Source organism: Lampetra fluviatilis, chromosome 53 (assembly GCF_964198595.1).
Source record: "Lampetra fluviatilis chromosome 53, kcLamFluv1.1, whole genome shotgun sequence".
In the NCBI taxonomy this organism is placed as follows: domain Eukaryota; kingdom Metazoa; phylum Chordata; class Hyperoartia; order Petromyzontiformes; family Petromyzontidae; genus Lampetra; species Lampetra fluviatilis.
The window spans coordinates 4251740-4271299 of record NC_136327.1 but is presented as its reverse complement, the minus strand read 5'-3'; the positions used below and the strand labels follow the sequence as shown (position 1 = coordinate 4271299).

Here is a 19560-nt window from a genome sequence, read left to right as displayed (position 1 = left end):
AACGTCAGCGAGGGGCTATTTATAGGCGCAACAAGACCACGCCCCTCGCGCGTGATTGGTTGCGGGAGGGTTCACGCCTTCCACTTACCATTCTTAAGCCTCGCCCCCTAGTGGGGGAGGAGGGGGGGCTACGTGTATGGGGGGGGGGCAAACCGACCCCTATGTGGGGGGGGAGGGGCATGCTGACCCATAACACTGGTCAACAAAAAAAAACATTTTTTTCTGGCCTGGACTTTTGCAGCTGTTTTAGACTAATTTCAGGGTGCTGATTCCTAATCTGATCTCAGATTTGCTCTATCACATCTCATTTTTATGCTATCGGCATACCCCATTTTCATTGATTTTACCCGAAATTAACTCTGTCGCTTATGATTGCAAGTTGTTGCGAGTCAGTGACTGCTTTAGTGTTAAAATATGGTGCTGTATTTTTAGGATAGTGTGTTTTTAATATCATTTTATGTAGATATCCACATTTATTTAATAGTTTTCTTCTGCAGTTTTTATTGAAAATGCAATATTTGATATCTCAAAAACCCGATGTGATAGACAAAAACTGATGCCAGATTTGGAATCAGCACCCCAAAATTACCTTAAAACCGTTGGAATACCTTATGCCAGAAAAAGTGTATTGACCAGTGTAATCATATCAGAATCTTTGTTTATCCTGGAGGAATCCGTTGAGCTATGAAGCTCTTTTTCACAGATGCCCACGTGGTGGTGAGGAGGGGGGGCATGCCAACCCCCCCCCCCCTCCCCACGCTTCTTCTATCGTGTGGCATGGAAGGCGCAGTTTGTTGTATCGCGGTCGTAGTTGAATGGTCAAGGTCCTTCAATCAATCCAAGGCGGCAAGTCGATGCTGTGTGGATTGCAGCGATGAAGCCAGGGGGGGGGGGTGTGTGGATGAGTGGCGCATTCGTCGACAATGCGTTTGGTGGTTTGGGCTTCACCACAGCCGCAGTTTGGTGATTCTACGATTTGCCATTGATGGAAACACGCTGTAACAACCACAATAGTCGCAAAAACACTGTCTCTTCCTTCCTCCACATATATGGCCATCGGAAAACTGTGTGCTGAATATATATTTACAACATCCCATACTGGAGGAAGGGCCTTTGCTATTGATGCCCCCAGGGTCTGGAATGATATTGACAGTAAACTGCAACTTGAATCACTACCTATGAGATCTTCACTCAAAACTGCTCTTAGAGGAGTTGTACACCCCTAGCTGCCAGTGCTATTTAGTGGCCTAAAATGCAATGTTTCGCTCCGGGTGACCGCTGCAAAGTATGACCTGTGTTTTGATTTAGTGTGCTGATCTTAAAGGTGCATTGAAATTTGTTGATACTCCGACTGATGCTCCTGCTGTTGTGGAGTGACTCATGCAGCCAGCTATGGCTGCAGAGTTTGGTGGTAGTACATGTTGTTTATGTCGTTTATTGTGAAAATTCGGTCACAGTTCCTATGATCACTGTTTCATTGCTTTTATGGCTTTATTTTCGGTGATTTCGAAAAGTTTTTTGGTTTGGCCATGTTTGTTTGTTGTAGTACGGAGTTAGACTGGTGGCCTTAATCTAAGTTGTCTTGTGGTTGTTGTTATTGTTGTTTGACTTGCATCCCACTGGGATTTTTGCACACGGCGTTGGTGTACGGTGCTTTTTCTGCAATATTTTGCTGTCTTTTCTTGGATTTTCTGTTTGCACTCAGTCACATATTCACTTTAAGATGTTTTTTTGTTCATGTTTTTGTTTTTTGTTTGTTGCGGTTGCACCCGATTCGAGAGCCGAATGGCTCACAGGGCTATACCTAATAAATGAACTTGAGCCACACGGCCTTCCTTCTGGGAGTGCGTAATTTCAGCAGCATTCGTTCAACGCGAGCAAAACTCGGGATCGGTTTTGACGTTCAATGTCTCATCAGCAGGCCGGTCTCGCTTGGACCCGTGCCGGTGAACTGCCAGGTGATTTTATAGGCAGGCATCACCGTCCTCTCCGCTCGATGTGGGTCGTACGCAGTTTGACGATGAGTGCGTGAGTGAGTTAGTCCAGGCTTGGAAACTCACCGCAGCTAACCCGGAGTAAATTGTGGGAGACCAGGCGGTGCAAGGCGACAGGCGAGGAACGGAAGCATCTGAAACCGAACTGCGGACCCAATGACGCAAGAAACGCTGCTTCACAATGTGCGGAGTCCTCATTTAACGTGTTAGACACGTTCCTGAAAAGCGTCGCGTTAAAGCGAAAAACGCGCTAAGCGAATACTATTTCCCCAGGACTAATGTGGCGATAAAGTTTGGCGAGATACGAAGTACTACACACACACAGTACTTATTGTACTGCTCAGCTGCTAAGCTCAACAAAGTATTTCGCCGTAAACTGCTCAGAAAACGTGTTATAATGGTGCGCGTACTGCGTTAGAACGAACACATTCTTGGTTGTGCGAAAAGTGTACCCAAATAGAAGAACCGTAAATCTGGCTGTCGCCTGATTAGGCTGGTTGTAATTATTGGCGGAACGTCTTACTCGAATTGTGAATGTTGTCGGTTTACTCACCAACACACCGTTGTTGCTGTGCTCGTAACACATTGGCATCTTTTCTTTACGTGCCAAACCCTACTAATCCGCGGCGTCAGATAGTGGCAGGTTTAACAACACATTTATATCTACGCGATCTAAATAAAAAGATGTGAAGCTTTTTTACTTGTTTATCTGTTGATTCGGGGCCCCCTTGCGGCCGACTGGGCCCCTATGCGTCGCATAACGCTGCCGGACGGTGGCTAGGAGATGTTAACTACCTCGCCTGGTATACATGAGGTCGAGGGTTCGATCCCGACCCCGACGCCTGCTGTACAGTTGGAGTTTGCGTGTCTCTCTCCCCGTGGTCGTGTGGATTTCTGTCCAGCACCCCGGGTTTTCCCTCCACATTTAGAAACATACGTTTAGAGTATTTGACTGCTATTAATTTCCACATCATAAGCCACTTAGTTGAGCTATCATTTGTGGCCAGGTCGCCTCTGGAAAAATATATATAGCTCACCGGTAAACTAAATAGTAAAAATTAAAATAGCCCCCCCATATTTCGATTTAAAGCTTTCGTGACTGCAGGGATTCATCTTCTTGGTTCTTTCGGTAAAGTCACGTAGAATGGAAATAATAAAATAATGAAAATAAAACATAATAAAATAATTGTCACGACGTTTCGGCCACAATGCAAGCAGCCGTCCTCAGGTGAAGACCAGGTCTTCACCTGGACCAGGACCAGGTCTTCACCTGGTCTTCACCAGGCGCTGTCTCCCTGACAGGCCTGGTCTTCACCTGAGGACGGCTGCTTGCGTTGTGGCCGAAACGTCGTGAAAATTATTTTATTATGTTTTATTTTTATTATTTCCATTCTACGTGACTTTACCGAAAGAACCAAGAAGATGAGCCCCCCCCCATAGTTGCGCCCCTGGTGTCACGCGAGATCTGTAACGGCGGTGCCCACGCGTGGAGGGTCAATGGCCAGCACCGTATTATGACATTGCTGGGGCCCTGAAGCTATGTCAAGAGACGCCCCCCCCCCCCATAAAAGTATGATTCCAACAAAAAGGTAAAGTTTAATATTTATTATGATATATATGTACATACACATAGGCGAATATGCAATCGATTATATAAACCTTTAAACTTCGTGTCATTTTGTTTCGTTTGGTATTTAGAGGCCCCTCATAATGCGAGGGCCTGAGCCAGGGGTCAGCGAACTGCGGTTCCGGAGCCGCATCGCAGCTCTTTAAGGAACTGCTCCGTGACATTATTTATGAAAGACCACCGTCCCGTACCCACATCGATTGCTGCTCTTGAAATATCGATTTTTTTTTTTTTACCGACTTCGAAAAAAATGCCACTTCTTGTTATTCTGGTTACCGACCCATGGGTCCTCTAGCTTGCTTAACTGATGCCTAAATCCGGCACGGTCAATGGGCAGTGTTGGTTGGAGTCACGACCCGTGCCCCTCTCTCCTCTGGGTTGGCGGGTCGGTAGAATTTGTGTTGCGTTAAGTTTTTTGGGAATTAAAGGTTTAGCCGTAGTTTTCGCCGTCTGGTTAAGCGATCAAACTTGAGCTGTAATAAAGTTTGCGCTCATTTTCCGCGCTGCGTGCGCCAGTGCAGCGTCGCGCCTCGTGGTGGCAACCAGTTTTGGTATCGTTTTAAGACGGCGTTCTTCACTCATTTTCAGAGGGGGGCCACTTCTGCCGATGAGACATCGTCAGTGCGAGGGCCGCCACACCATTTGAAACCATTGGGGTTTGACAGCAGCACGATGGGGCCGTGTGTGTAGTCTGAATATCCATTCATCTTGAGAGCTTGGTGTACGTGTTCCAGTTCACTGGCTACGTGATGACGGTCGGAAATACATTGAGCTCTATGGTGTAGAGTTTTGATGAGGGAATTCTTCTGGGATGGTGGTGGAAGTCAGGTTTTAGGTAGGCATCTGTATGGGTGGCTTTCCTGTAAAAAGAATGTCCCATTGAGCCATCTGGTCTATTTTTGATTAAAACATCCAAGAATGGTAACTTGCCATCCTTTTCCACCTCCATGGTGAATTTGATGGCTGGGTGTATGGAGTTGATGTGGTTGAGGAATTGGTTCAGAGCTGGTCGGCCATGTGGCCAGATGACGACCGTGTCATCTACGTACCTCTCCCACAAGGACGGACGTAGAGTGGATGCCTGGATGGCATTCGTCTCAAATTTTCCCATGAAAACATTGGCTACAACTGGAGATATGAGAGAACCCATTGGGGTACCTTCAACTTGTTTGTAGAATGTTCCATTCCAAGTGAAGTAAGTGTTGGTGAGGCAGTGTCTCACCAGGGCCGGTACATCAGCATTCAGTCCTTGTTGGACAAAATCTTCAATGATTGCAATGGTATCAAGTACAGGAACTTTGGTAAACAAAGAGACCACATCAAAACGAACGAGCAAATCACCTGGAGATAGTGAGATGTCCTTAATTAATGACACCAAGTGAGCTGAGTTGAGTACAGCTGAGGTGGTCTTACCAGTGAATAGTTGTAAGATCTCAGACAGAAATCGGGCCAGTTTGTAGGTGGGTGAGTCAGTGGTGGAGACGATAGGATGAAGGGGTGTCCCTTCTTTATGGATTTTTGGTAAGCCATACAATCTGGGTCATCTAGCAGCAGAGGGTTTTAAGGAAAACCGCTTGGTTGGTTCGATCAAAGATGTCGAATCAGTGATGATATTGTTGGTTTTCGTAACGAGGCGGTTGGTGGGATCTCTTTTAATTTTGGTATAGCTACCATCATTAAGTAGGTCCTGAATTTTGTTATTGCATGTGGTTTTGTCCATGGTAACTGTGGCATTGCCCTTGTCGGCTGAGAGGATGACGATGTCATCTCTCCTTTTTAATTGAGAAAGCTCAAAGCGCTCATCCTTACTGATGTTGCTAATAAGTGTATTAGCGTATTTGAGGATTGCAGCGATTTACGATCTTGCCACGTCTGCAGTAATGTGTCCCAATGATATCATCACACATTAAACCATTTAGTATTTTCTGGAGTTCACACCAAAAATCTGACTTTCGTTTACACCCGATTAACACGAAGTGACTGGCACGCTACAGAGAGTATAACTCATCTCACAAAGTACAACTGTGAAATTTCTCTCGAGAGAAGCAGTAAGAAGAATTTAAAAGCGTTCGACTGCCTCCCAAAACACACGAGAAACCCCGTCGCATTTGGGAAGAGCTTTGTTCTCTATACCCTGCGCAAGAACCTACACCTCAAGAAAAAGCTGGCAACTTGCATGACGATAGGAATCACCGCCTGCAATACGTTTTCCAGCTGGGAATTATGATTTTCCATCACGTCGCTCTGCACTGGAACTTGCTCCTGGATGCTCTTGATCTTTTCATCGAATGCTCGATTATTTTCCTGTGGATAAAAAAAACAGCCAACATGTAACGATCCCCGGCTTTTGATGCCGCAGCGCAGAGTGAGAAAATACATCCGATGCAACCGAGGTGCCGTACCGATGTCTTTAGGCACACTGTGCTTTTCCTGATTGTAATTATTTTGTTAAGTTAGACGAATGTAAATATATGTGAATCTGGGTGCAATGTCGATATGACGATGCAATTTGTAACGCACGGGATATTTCACAGACCACAACTGTGAGGAAGCGAAGCTAGGCTCAGTGTCACTCGAAAGCCAGAGATGAGGGAGGGAGCCTTTATGAAAGTGGTGAGGCCTTTGAGAAAGTGGTGGCCTACGACTACTACGCGTTAAAACTGTTCAGTTTAGCTGCGCATGGCTGGCCCCTCACCTCCATCTGCTCCTGCAGTGCCTGCATCTGCGCTTGCTGCTGAGCCTTCTTCTGCTCCAGCGCTCGTTTCTCAATCTCCAGCTGCTTCTGCAAGCTCTCCCGCTCTGTGAAGTGAAAAAACAAAAAAAACCTGAGAGGCATCGGCTGGCGAATGCGCCTCTCGTTTTTGCTGGACGTACGTGAGTGAGGAAGCTTTACAAGCTCACCGGGTTCCTCCGGTGTAGATAAATATTAACAATAAAATATGTACAGTCTATTCTTTGGGTCTTTCAGTAAAGTCACATAGGTAGGTTCAAAGAAAATATCAAATAACTACGACGTTTCGATCGCAACGCGTTGCAATAGAAACGTCGTAGTTTTTTAGTTATTTTATTTGAACCTATCTACGTGACTTTACCGAAAGACCCAAAGAATATGAATTGCTGCAGTCACGAAAGCTTTAAGTCACGATTCATGTACAGTCTGTTCTCGAAGATCTCGGGAGTATCTTCTTGGTTGTTTCGGTAAAGTCACGTAAAAGGGAAATAATAAAATAATAAAAATAAAACATAATAAAATAATTCTCACGACGTTTCGGGCACAACGCAAGCCGCCGTCCTCAGGTGAAGAACAGGTCTAGGGCTGCCCTGCGCATTTTTATATTATATATTAAATATTAAAAGACATATGTCTTTCCGACAGACCTGTTCTTCACCTGAGGACGGCTGCTTGCATTGTGGCCGAAACGTCGTGAGAATAATTTTATTATGTTTTATTTTTATTATTTTCTTATTTCCCTTCTACGTGACTTTACCGAAAGAATCAAGAAGATTAATCCCTGCAGTCATGAAAGAAGCTTTAAATCGAAATTTAACTCGGGAGTAGTTGTGTTCCTGAAGGAGGAACGCTCTACCCCGTACATACGCATGTTGAACTGAACTTCTTTCGAGCTGTATGTATCCAAACCGCGTGCTCATCGGAGGTGTGCACGTTTAGCGCTGCGGGGGCACGGGCAGTCGAGGAGGCCCTCGTCACGGAGGCCCTCGACGGCCCAGAGACGAGCTCGAGAACTCACCGAGCCTCGCCCTCTCCGCCTGGGAGATGGCTTTGTCCAGCAGCAGCAGGTGGGACCTCCCTTCCTCCTTGCTCTTCATGAAGTCCATGAGGACGCTCTCCTTCTGCGAATAACCCAGGCGCATATATATTTTTTAAAAACGATGATTTCCTGAAAAAATCTTTCTCTTTTTTTTTATCGGAGGCAAATGTGCGGGGCCCCGACACACCGCGTTGCGACGCACGTGTGTGCGCGCGCGCACCGTCAACGTAGGCCGAACAGCTTATGAAAATTCTAGATTTGAAGCTTTCGTGACTGCAAGGATTCATATTCTTAGGTTTTTTCGGTAAAATCACGTACGTAAAAAATTAAAATTTATAAAAGTAAAATAAAAATAAAATAAAAATCACGACGTTTCGGAGGCAACACAAGCTTCCGTCTTCAGGTGGAACAGTCACAGCACGATAGCTGTATCAAGTGTGAAAAGCAGGGGGATATAGAAAGATGGGGAATGGGTTCGCTGCCCCAAACCATACAAGGGGTGTCCCCCCCCCCCACCGAGGGGGGGAAGGGCAACTTTGGTTTTATACAGTAAGGGGGAAGGGATGACAAGGGGAGAGAGGCACATAACCGACACACACGCCTGACACGAAGACAATCGTTTCAACATAAGAGGCGGCCAAAAACGAGCGTTTTTTCTTTCCACCCCTCCAAATCTGGCTCCCGTCTCTCCCACAATGGTTATGCTTCTTGTCCCCCGTCCCAGTCTCTCGACCACCTCCATCCCGCTAACTTATTTGAGGTGTTATATAACGGGGGGGGGGAGTGGACCATCTGGGCTCGAATTCCCCCTCCTTTCCCTTGAGCTTATGGCTCAGGTGTTCAATTCCATGCTGCGTCAGAAGCGTACTGCACCGTTGTTTCCAGGTGGGTGCTTCGTGGTTCTTCCACTTGGTCAAAATAACCTTCCGGGCGATGATATTGAAAGTTTGGAGGAGATAAAATCTTGTTGTTGTTGTTTTATTATTATTGTTATTTTAATAACAACAAAAGTTTCGTACCAACTTTGAGTTTGTAAAAAATAATATCATGGCGGCAGTGGGGCGTAAGCACAATTAACGATACAAGAGCAGGGAAATATATAACAGGCGACGTTTCAGGTGATGCTCCTTCTTCAGAGCACGCAATTGAATGTTTTTGACGAATGTGTTGAGTGTTTTTGTGTTGTAGAGGGTGATAACATCACCGCAAAATGTATATGCACCATTTTTAATGAACTTATATTCAGCCGACTGAGATGAATAAATAAATAAATCTCATCGTGAGGCCTCCTTTGCCAGTACCAAAATATAATAATAGGGTTTTTACCCTTTTTTCTGGCGACAAAACTAAAAACCTTGTGCAAGGAATCATGTTTACATTAAGCACAATACTTGCAGTCAAAATGCAACACCGAACATTTATGCATTGTCCTTGAAACTGATTATGAAAAAGGGGAAAAACCCCTATTAATAAATAAATCTCACTAAAAGAAGCACAAACAGCAAAAAAGTTATCGCCTTGGCGATTAGCGATCTCGCCACTGTAAGTGCCGCGCTGGCGAAATGTTATCTCCTTCGCCTGGTATGCAGGACGTCGTGGATTCGATCCCGAACCACAACGCCTGCTGTACATTTGCAGTTTGTGTGTGTCTCTCTCTCCGTGGTCGCGTGTGATTTTTCTCCAGGTCCTCCGGTTTTTCCCTCCACATTTAGAATCAACGTCATGCATTAAGAGTATTTGGCTGCTACGAATTTCCACGCGACAAGCCACTTCGTTGGTCTATCATTTGTGGTCAGGTCACTTATTAAAAAGAGCTATATAGTTCAGTGGGCCTTACCTAATCAAATAAAAAGTTTAGTTTTAGTATGGGTATCGATGAGTATATGGGTGTCTGAGTCTCCATGGGTCTCTGAGTATGGGTCTCTATGGGTATCTATGAGTATGGGTCTCTGCGGGTCTCTACGAGTATGGGTCTCTGTGGATCTCTGTGGGTCTCTGTGGGTCTCTATGAGTATGGGTCTCTGTGGGTCTCTGTGGGTCTCTATGAGTATGGGTCTCTATGGGTCTCTGTGGGTCTCTATGGGTCTCTGTGGGTCTCTATGAGTATGGGTCTCTGTGGGTCTCTGTGGGTCTCTATGGGTCTCTATGGGTCTCTGTGGGTCTCTATGGGTCTCTATGGGTTTCTATGGGTTTCTGAGTATGGGTCTCTGTGGGTCTCTGTGGGTCTCTATGGGTCTCTATTGGTTTCTGTGGGTCTCTATGGGTCTCTGTGGGTCTCTATGGGTCTCTATGGGTTTCTGAGTATGGGTCTCTGTGGGTCTCTGTGGGTCTCTAGGAGTCTGTAGAAACACGCGTTTAGAGTAATTGGCTGCTATAAATGACCACGTGATCAGCCACTCACTTCATGTGTGGGCCAGGTCGCTTCTTAAAAAAAGAGCCACACAACTCAGGTAAAAAATAAAAAAAATAGTTTAGTTTTTAGCAGTTTAGTTTTAAACGGACGCCACGCGCTGCTACCTCGTCCCCCAGGCCTTGGGTGTCGCGGTAGTCCGCCTGCAGCAGCTCCATCAGCCTCTCGTACTCCCGGAAGACTCCTTCCTTCTCGAAGGCCTCGTCCTCCTGCAGCTTCACCCTGATGGGCCCGTAGAGCTCCTGCAGGCGCCGCTCGCACCGCAGCGCCGAGGCCTCCGCGTTCTCTTTGACCAACTTCAGGTACTCTTTGGCCAGGGCGTCCTGCGACAACAAAAACGTGACAGTTCGCGAAAACGTCATACCGCGGCGGCGATGTCGAATTGGGCAAAGGAATCTCACTTACTGCTACAATTATTATTTTTACCAGGTAAGGCCCGCTGAGCTGTGTAGCTTTTTTTTTTTTTTCAAGAAGTGACGTGGCCATCGCAGATGAAAGCTCGACGGAGTGGCTAATTGGGTGGAAATTTACGAGCAGTAAAATTATCTAAATAATCTAAACAAATGGGAAAAACCCACAGGTGAGAGGATTCTGTACGAGGAGACCATTGCGGCCGCGTGTCGACTGTGCGACGGCTGAAGTTTGCGGCAGAAGGAAGCCACGGTGAAGGGTGATGGTATCAATGGCAGTGGCCGCGATGACCTCTTGACCTGCGGGCTGATATGCCGCGAGAAAAGGCAATAAACACCTTCACCGGTGTGCACTCCGTTATCGGATTGAATTAGACAACAACAACTGACTTACGCGCAGTAAATTATATCGGGGCTGCCTATTCTGCGGACCGATCCAGGCGAAGCTTCACTCACCATGAGCTCTTTCTCGTGGCTGTGCTGCCTGTCGAGCATCGAGCGCTCGTGGAACAAATCCACGGCGTCCCGCACGCCCCGCTGGTGCAGGTGGCCGAGCTCCTCCGTTGTGGGGAGCGGCGTCAGCTCGTCCACCGTCACGGCGACGGCCGTCCTCTGGCGGTAGAGGGCCAACGCCTCCTCCTTTGCCTGCAGGTTGGTGAGCGTGGTCACCCGCTCCAGGGCGCTCTCGATGCAGGGCACGGCGCCGTTGCGCTGTGCCGTCACGTACTGCTCCGCCAGCTGCACGAAGGCTGAGAGAGACGCGGGGAGGCATGCGAAATGAGACGTGGGGAGACACGTGGAAAGAGACGTGGAGAGAGATGCGGAGAGACACAGGGAGACGCGGAGAGAGAGCGAGCTACGATATTTTTTTTCTTTTAACTCAACTCGAAACTTGACATGCCGCGTTCTGCTCAATAAACTCCAATTGGTGGTACCATCGACTTAACCCTTTCCCATTACGATTCCAGAAGAAACCGGAATAAAAACTAAAATAACCCTATCAGCAAACTCTTTGATTCTTTCGGTAAAGTCACGTGGGTAGAAAAATAACAGATCACGACGTTTCGATCGCAACACAAGCAATCGTCATCAGGTGGGACGATTGCTTGTGTTGCGATCGAAACGTCGTGATCTATTATTTTCTACCTACATGACTTTCCCGAAAGAACCTAAGAGTATAGATTCCTGCAGTCACGAAAGCTTCAAATCAAGACTTATCAGCAAAGTTTGGCGGTAGCTACCGTAGAGTGCGGTCGTGTCGCTACAGTTCTCTGCGGTGAGTACAATGTTTTTTTTTTAAATAAAAACAACGGCGCTACGCCTCTCTACATAAAATTCACGCTGAGCCGCTCGCGCGTTCCGAGATTCAGCGGTGAACAGGGGACTCGCCCTGCAACTTGGAGACATCACGGAATGGGAAAGGGTTTTCCCCCTTCACTTTTATAATCAACGTCAGCGTTTAGAGTATTTGGCTGCTGTACATTTCCTCACGATAAGCCATTTCTCGTTGGGCTATCATTTGTGGTCAGGTCACTTATTAAAAAGAGCTACATAGCTCAGTGGGCCTTACCTAGTCAAATTAAAAGTTTAGTTTGAGTATGGGTCCAGATGAGTATGGGTTTTCTGGGTCTCCATGGGTCTCTGGGTATGGGTCTCTATGAGCCTCTGTAGGTCTCTATGAGTATGGGTCTCTATGGGTCTCTGTGGGTCTTTTTTTGGCTGCCATAAATGACCACATGATAAGCTACTTACTTCATTCAGCTATCATTTGTGGGCCAGGTCGTTTCTCAAAAAAAAATAGTTCAGTGGGCCTTACCTGGTGGAATAAAAAATAATTTAGTTTATAAACCGCGACTATGATGAGGGGCACAGAAACTCGGTGGGTAAAAATTCCTGCACAATATACAGAATGGAGGGTGGAGGGGGAATGTTGGGCTCACTGTGTGCTGAAATTGCACAACCGTTAAGAATGGAAAGCGCCGCCCGGTTCGACTGTGCATAGTCATTGACTCCCAAGAATTACAATCTCCAAGCGAGAGGTTGACACTTGGAGGAGCGCGCAGAGTGCACGCCGTGTGGTGTCATTCTGTATTTTTTCTTTCCTTGCAGAGGATTTAACAGCTGCACGGACATCCCACGCGCATGTCGCGTTGCCGTACCCGCAAACGCAACGCCGCAGTGGAGTGTCCCGTTAAGACAGTGAAGATTGAGGCTGAGAAAAGTCACGTGCGTGCGCCGTACCCACGCGTCTCGGTACGGGAAAAGGTTTGGGGCGCTCCTCGCGAGGGCTCACATTTGCCGGTGAGGATGGCGCCGTCGATGTGCTTGCTGGTGGCTCGTCCCAGCACGTGGCCCGTGAACTCCTCCGCCGTCGTCAGGAACTCCGGGTCGAGGCTCCTGTCCGGGAGGCTCTCGAGGAACTCCAGGTCCTCCCGGTGCGTCGGCATTGGAAATACGAAGCACTTCCGATCCTTCGGGAAAAGAAGCGCGCCCCGATTGCCACGTGGTGGGGGAGGGTTCCCTCTAATCGCCAAATACGTGATGTGCTGTGCTTGTAAAGGACGTCGAAGGCAACTCGTCACTGTTTAACGTAGTCGCGTTGTAACGGCACACGTATCGGAAGGAAGAGCGTTCCAGACGGCCGCAGAAGCGCATCTGAAAGCGCGCGATGCGGTGACCGTTTTTGTTCGACGGTGAGCCGAAAGCCTCCGCTGCTGCGAGAATAAGCGGGGTTCGCACGATAGTGGTTTACGTCCCTTGACGATATCAGCCGTTGTGCTGTGGTTCATCTGTGGCGAGCACTGCGTGCGTAATGAGCGCGAACAAAAAAGCTTCGCACCATTAAAGTTCACCTTTTTGCCCACCAACCGCCCCCCTAAAAGAGCGTCGGGCGATTCGAGTTCAATGGGCGCGACATGCGAGGGTGCGAGACAGGTCCGGAGGATGGAGCGCGCACTCTACCTTGAAGTAACCGCACAGGAGCTGCCTCTGCTCGTTGAACCGTCGGCAGTCCAGCGTCATCCCCGCCTTGCGCATCTGCAGGCAGTGCTCCATGTACTCGTCGGCCGAGCACGGCTCTCCATCGACGAGCAGCTTCAGCGTGAAGTCGCGCACGCAGATCACCAGTGGGGGGAAGTAGTGCTCGAAGTCCGAGCCGAGCTCGTCCTCGTCCTGTTTCACCCGCGTCCTCACGTGGTCCGTCATGTTCACCACGAAGCTGTGGCGCGAGCGGAGTGGGTGGAGCGGAGTGAAGTGGAGCAAAATGGAGTGGATCGCAGCAGGGTGGAGCAGAATGGGGTGGAGTGGAGCGGAGTGCGGTGTAGTGGAACGGAGTGGGGTGTAGTGGAGCGGAGTGGGGTGTAGTGGAACGGAGTGGGGTGTAGTGGAACGGAGTGGGGTGTAGTGGAACAGAGTGGGGTGTAGTGGAGCGGAGTGGGGTGTAGTGGAACGGAGTGGGGTGTAGTGGAGCGGAGTGGGGTGTAGTGGAACGGAGTGGGGTGTAGTGGAACGGAGTGGGGTGTAGTGGAACGGAGTGGGGTGTAGTGGAGCGGAGTGGGGTGTAGTGGAACGGAGTGGGGTGTAGTGGAGCGGAGTGGGGTGTAGTGGAACGGAGTGGGGTGTAGTGGAGCGGAGTGCGGTGTAGTGGAACGGAGTGGGGTGTAGTGGAACGGAGTGGGGTGTAGTGGAGCGGAGTGGGGTGTAGTGGAACGGAGTGGGGTGTAGTGGAGTGTGGTGTAGTGGAACAGAGTGCGGTGTAGTGGAACGGAGTGGGGTGTAGTGGAACGAAGTGGGGTATAGTGGAGTGGAGTGCGGTGTAGTGGAACGGAGTGGGGTGTAGTGGAACGGAGTGGGGTGTAGTGGAGCGGAGCGGGGTGGAGTGGAACGGAGCGGGGTGGAGTGTGTTAAGGAAACCAGGGCAGCTTCTTCCTCCCTAACCACCGCTTCCTGATATAAAAGTCAACATTCCTGCTCGCAGTCCCTACCTGGGTGGGACAGTGAGCCCAACTTCCACCCCCCCCACACCCTCCATTCTGTTGATTGCGCAGGAACATGAGAGATTTTGGAATTTTTACCCGCCGAGTTTCTGTGCCCCTCCTCATACGACGGGGTTTGTAAACTGTCAACGAAACTTTTTATTCTACCAGGTAAGGCCCACTGAGCAATATTGCTTCTTTTTCAGAAGCGAACTGGCCACAAATGATAGCTCAACGAAGTGGCTCATCGAGGGGAATTTTACAGCAGCCAAAAACTCTCAATGCATGTTGATTATAGATTGTGGAGGGGAAAAACCGGAGGACCCGGATCAAAATCCACGCGACCACGGGGGAGAACACGCAAACCGTACACCAGGCGAGGTAGTTAACATTTCGCCACCGAAGCGGCGGTGGGCGGGGTAAAGCGATCGTCAGGGTAGCAGTCGGCGGAGGGTTCGAAGAGAGACATGGCAAAAGGAGTAGGCAGGAAAAGAGAAGGCAAACACGATCGGCGGGGAGGACGCGGGGCGGGTTTAGCTGTGGGCAGAGACAACGGAGACAACGAGCGGTTGAAGAAGCGGTGTTGGGAAAAGGCCTGCAGCAGCGCCGAGTTCAAAAGGTGACCTGGACAGAAGGGGTTCCAGGGGGCGGGAATACAAAACGACGAGGAGGGAACGGCCGTAGCGCGTGAGACAAGCGATCGTCTCCGCGGGTTCACGGCATCCCGGCGGCGGCGGCAGGGGCGGCAGCGTTACGCAGCCGCGAGCGCGTTGGGAGGATACTGCAGCTGCTCGAGGCCTTCCTTGTCGAGCGTGCCCACGACGTTGTACACCAGCGTGGTGCTAAGCAGCACGGCCATCACGAAGAGCCACGTGTCGTGCGTGCTTCCGGCCTGCGGCACAAAGAAGGGATGACGCGTCGTGCCGCCACAACAGTTTGAACGTACCGCGTTCGCAGAGCCGTCCCCCAGGGCACGGGGAATCTGGGCGGCCGCCCCGGGCCCCGCATTTTGGGGGGGGGGGGCCCACACGGTGGCGGCCTATCGCCGCGGTGGTCCCATTGGCGGTCGCGTGGATTTTTCTCCTCCACATTTAGAATCAACGTCACGCGTTCAGAGTATTTGACTGCTGTTATCAATTTCCACGCGGCGAGCCACTTCGTTGGGCCATCACTTGTGGCGAGGCCTCTTCTGAAAAAGAGCTAGTGGTCCTTATCTAGTAAAATAAAAAAATAGTTGATATTTGAATAGTTTTATAAGTTGGGTTTTTCCCGGCCACCGCACCCACCTATGGACGGCCCTGCGTTCGAACCGACCGTCGCATTTGGAGTGGGACGTTTCCACTCTGAGTGAACATTCCCATGAGCTCACGGGCCTCCGAGCAAACAAACCCGAGTTCAGCAGTAAACCCGGATGGAAGCGGAGTTATGGTCGATTCAATTTGTTGAGGACGACCAAAACCGGACACATTTACGACTGAATAGTAAACTTCATCCTGGCAACGGGCAGCTAGCTCAGGCCAGGTGGCAATCGGGGTAAAGCAGCGACCACCACCGCCCCCCCCGCACCTAGATTGTAAACCTCCCCCACACCTCCGATTAGCGCGGTTGGCTACGTACGGTGCCAAAGAAGTTCAACACGCAAGAAAACATTTGCCGGCAGCGAAGCCACCGCGACAAGGGTTGGTGGCTATACCACCCCGGTGCCCGACCCCAGATCGAAATAGGGGAGAAAGGGGGGTGGGGGTTGGTTGGAGGGGGGGGGGGCTACCACCCCCACCCCCCACCAGAACGGACGAGGAGATCGGCCACTGACCGACTCCACGTCTCCCAGGCCCTCGGTGTCGAGCAGCAGCAGCCACTTGTCCTGGTGCAGTGGATGGCGTCTGGGCCAGACCCAGATGCCCTTGGTGTGAGACTGCACCGTGCAGCCCAGGGAGAAGCCTGCGGTTACAAGGGGAAGAACAGACACACAAAACGCAACAGCCAAAGGTTGTGGGTGATGCCGCTGAATATTCAGCATACTGCTGCGAGCAGAGGCCGTCCCTAGGGTACATGGCGAATTGGAGAAAACCGCCCTGGGCCCTCCACTTTGGGGGGCCGCCCACGCTTCGACGTTGCGGTGTCAGATGTGATACTTCCGGTTTAGTTTGAAGGCGTCAATGGGGGGAGGGGGAATCCTCCACCAGGGGTAGCTCTAGATCTGTTGAACCCGTAAAGCGAGGAGTGTATGGCTCGATATTGGTTGCACCTCCGATGAGCACGGTTGGCTACGTACGGCGCGAAAGAAGTTCAACATGCATGAGTTATATTTGTTGGCACGCAACTTATTTAATGTATTATCGATTATCGAAATGACATCAATGACATTCCATCATATAAACATGTTCAACTCCACTCACTCCCCTACTCCTTCACCTGGTTTACAGGAAGTCGGGGTTTCGATCTCGACCCTGACGCCTGCTGCGGTATATTTGGAGTTTGTATCGCTCTCTCTCTCTCTCCCTCCGTGGTCGCGTGGATTTTTTTCTCCGGCGTCCTCCGGGGTTTTCCCCCCTCCACGTTTAGAATGAAGACGCATTTAGAATTACTTGGCCGCTTTCAATTTCTACTTGATAAATCACGACGTTGAGCTGTCATTTGTGGCAAGGTCGCTTCTTCCGAAAAATAAGCTAATAACTGAGTGAGCCTTACTTGGTAAAATAACAACAACAACAAAACACTCAGTTGCATTTGAATTTGTTTTGGTGTGATTTGTTTACCTTTATAAAACTTTGCGCTCCTATCGTGTCTCTGTAGTGTGTTTGTTGTTGTTGTTACTTTCTGACCCCGTGCCCCTACTGAGCATCTGTGAACAAAACAACTTCGTATCTCACCACCCTCCCTGCCCCAGCCCCCAGCAATCCTGCCCCGCGGATTGAGGAAGTGGGGCAACTTGAGGCTGGTTTCAGTTTCAAGATCCTCATCCGTGTGCCGGTTCGCGCCCACCACCACTGTCGAAAACACACAATGCACTGTAAAATATATATATTCGTCAATAACACTGACCTTTGGTAACGTTTCAGGCCATGACCCTTTTTCACAATACACACACACAAACGTCGTCTATTATGCGTGTGTGTATATTCTTTTAAAGGCCAATGTCATTGTCCAATGTGTCGAGTTGAGTTTTGTTAAATGTGCCAGTGCACCACTGCTAATTTAGCAGCGAGAGCATCGTCAAACAGGCTGTTGTTGTTGTTGATGATGCTGCTGTTACGCGCGTTTACCCAGCAAAGTCTCGCTGAATCGCATCTCCTGTTCAGGACAAATCCTGCAAAGTCTTCACGGTACGAAGAAGAAACGACCATGGTGGTGGTGTGGTGGGTGGTGGTGGTGTGGTGGGTGGTGTGGTGGTGGTGGTGTGGTGGGTGGTGGTGGTGTGGTGGGTGGTGGTGGTGTGGTGGGTGGTGGTGGTGTGGTGGGTGGTGGTGGTGTGATGGTGGTGGTGGTGTGATGGTGGTGTGGTGGGGTGAGTGGGGGTGTGGTGGGGTGGTGGCGTGTGTTGTTGGTGTGGTGGTGATGTGGGTGGTGGTGGTGTGGTGGTGTGGTGGGTGGTGGTGGTGTGGTTGGTGGTGTGGGTGTTGGTGGTGGCAGGGAAGACACAAATATAGGACAGATCCGCGAGTACTCGAGTGCCGTTCGTACCGGAGTTGGTCCCCGCGAGGCGGTTCATGAGGAACGACTTCCCCGTGCGGTACCTCCCGACCACGGCCACCACCACCACGGGCCCCGTGACGAGGCGCGACACCGCCGCTGCCGTCTCGGGCACCAGCACGAATCGGCCATCTCTGTCCGTCACGATCAGAGGCAGCGGCGCCTCGAAGGCTGCGGTGGAGGAGGTGGAGGATGAGGAGGTGGAGGAGGTCGCCATGAGGTCAGCAGCTTGAGTCGCGAGGCGTCTTCGCGTGTGCGAGGGAGAAGAGACGCGGCGACTTTGCGCAGAGGGGGGTCACGGGTGCCGCCCACTCGGCATGAAGCCCTCCCACGTGCCCCCCTCCCCCCCCGCGGCCTCCCCTCCCCCGTGCCCCCCCCACGGCCTCCCCTCCCCCGTGCCCCCCCCCTGGCCTCCCCTCCCCCGTGCCCCCCCCCTGGCCTCCCCCCCCCGCGGCCCCCCCCCGCCCCCGCGCCCCCCCCCCGCCCCCCCCCCCTTGGCCTCCCCCCCCCCCTGGCCTCCCCTCCCCCGTGCCCCCCCCTGGCCTCCCCTCCCCCGTGTCCCCCCCCCTGGCCTCCCCTCCCCCGTGCCCCCCCCCTGGCCTCCCCTCCCCCGTGCCCCCCCCCTGGCCTCCCCCCCCGCGGCCCCCCCCGCCCCCGCGCCCCCCCCCCCGCCCCCCCCCCCCCTTGGCCTCCCCCCCCCCTGGCCTCCCCTCCCCCGTGCCCCCCCCTGGCCTCCCCTCCCCCGTGCCCCCCCCCCCTGGCCTCCCCTCCCCCGTGCCCCCCCCCTGGCCTCCCCTCCCCCGTGCCCCCCCCCTGGCCTCCCCTCCCCCGTGCCCCCCCCCCCTGGCCTCCCCTCCCCCGTGCCCCCCCCCCCCCTGGCCTCCCCTCCCCCGTGCCCCCCCCCCTGGCCTGCCTCCCTCCCCCGTGCCCCCCCCCCCTGGCCTCATCCCCTCCCCCGTGGCCCCCCCCCCCCTGGGCCTCCCCTCCCCCGTGCCCCCTCCCCCGCGCCTCCTCCCTCCCGTGCCCCACCCCTGACCTCCTCCCCCGTGCCCCCCTGACTCCCCTACTCCCGTGCCCCCTCCCTTCCGCTACATTCCCCCTTGCCCCCCCTTGCCTCCCACGCCCCCCCCCCCGCGACCTCCCCCGTGTCCCCCCCTCTTGGCCTCCCTTCCCCTTCCCCCCCACGGCCCCCCCCCGTGCCCCCCCCCCCCTGTTTCACTCCAGGCGCGGGGCATTCCGGCCACCGTGATGGAGGTGTGGCCCCTTGTTGTTGTTGATGTTGACACCGCTCGCGTGCTGCTACTGCTGCTGTTCCGCTCTCCTCCCGTCGTCAGGCGCGGACAGCTCCGGCTGCAATCCGCTACAGACTTCGTCTTCGTCCCCCACGCGTTTGTCCCACTCGTGCGCAGACGTGATGATGATTCCGTGCAAAAGGTTTATGTTTTGGTGTTTAAACATCTTAACGCCGCCTGTTTTATTGCCAAGAAGCAGGGTACACAACATCTTCTGATAATCACAACGGGCACACGAGTAGACACCGACATCCCCCTACCCCTCCTCGTGTGCCGTGCAGACCTACATCGGTGCTCACACCATCACCACCACCACCACACAACCATCACCACCACCATCACCACAAATACCACCATCAACACCACCACCATCATCACCATCAACACCAT

General features: G+C 51.7%; 1 protein-coding gene across 1 annotated transcript; it reads right to left on the bottom strand.

The window, feature by feature from the left end:
• Nucleotides 1–3584: 3584 nt before the first annotated feature.
• LOC144949179 (guanylate-binding protein 1-like) lies at nucleotides 3585–18162 on the bottom strand. The gene is made up of 10 exons (XM_078879068.1): nucleotides 17870–18162; nucleotides 15999–16126; nucleotides 14968–15077; nucleotides 13173–13428; nucleotides 12505–12682; nucleotides 10668–10960; nucleotides 9909–10124; nucleotides 7371–7473; nucleotides 6317–6420; nucleotides 3585–5925 (listed from the first exon to the last, which is right to left on the bottom strand). Exons 1-10 carry the CDS (start codon nucleotides 18093–18095, stop codon nucleotides 5749–5751), a joined length of 1791 nt encoding a protein of 596 aa, XP_078735194.1. The 5' UTR covers nucleotides 18096–18162; the 3' UTR covers nucleotides 3585–5748.
• Nucleotides 18163–19560: the final 1398 nt, after the last annotated feature.

Coding starts and splice junctions, on each gene's coding strand:
- LOC144949179 (XM_078879068.1), bottom strand. CDS start 18,095: ATGGCGACCTCCTCCACCTCCTCATCCTCCACCTCCTCCACCGCAGCC. Junction 16,127..17,869: donor CCTCGCGGGGACCAACTCCG/GTACGAACGGCA, acceptor TTGTAACCGCAG/GCTTCTCCCTGGGCTGCACG. Junction 10,125..10,667: donor GCCACGAGAAAGAGCTCATG/GTGAGTGAAGCT, acceptor TTGTTGTCGCAG/GACGCCCTGGCCAAAGAGTA.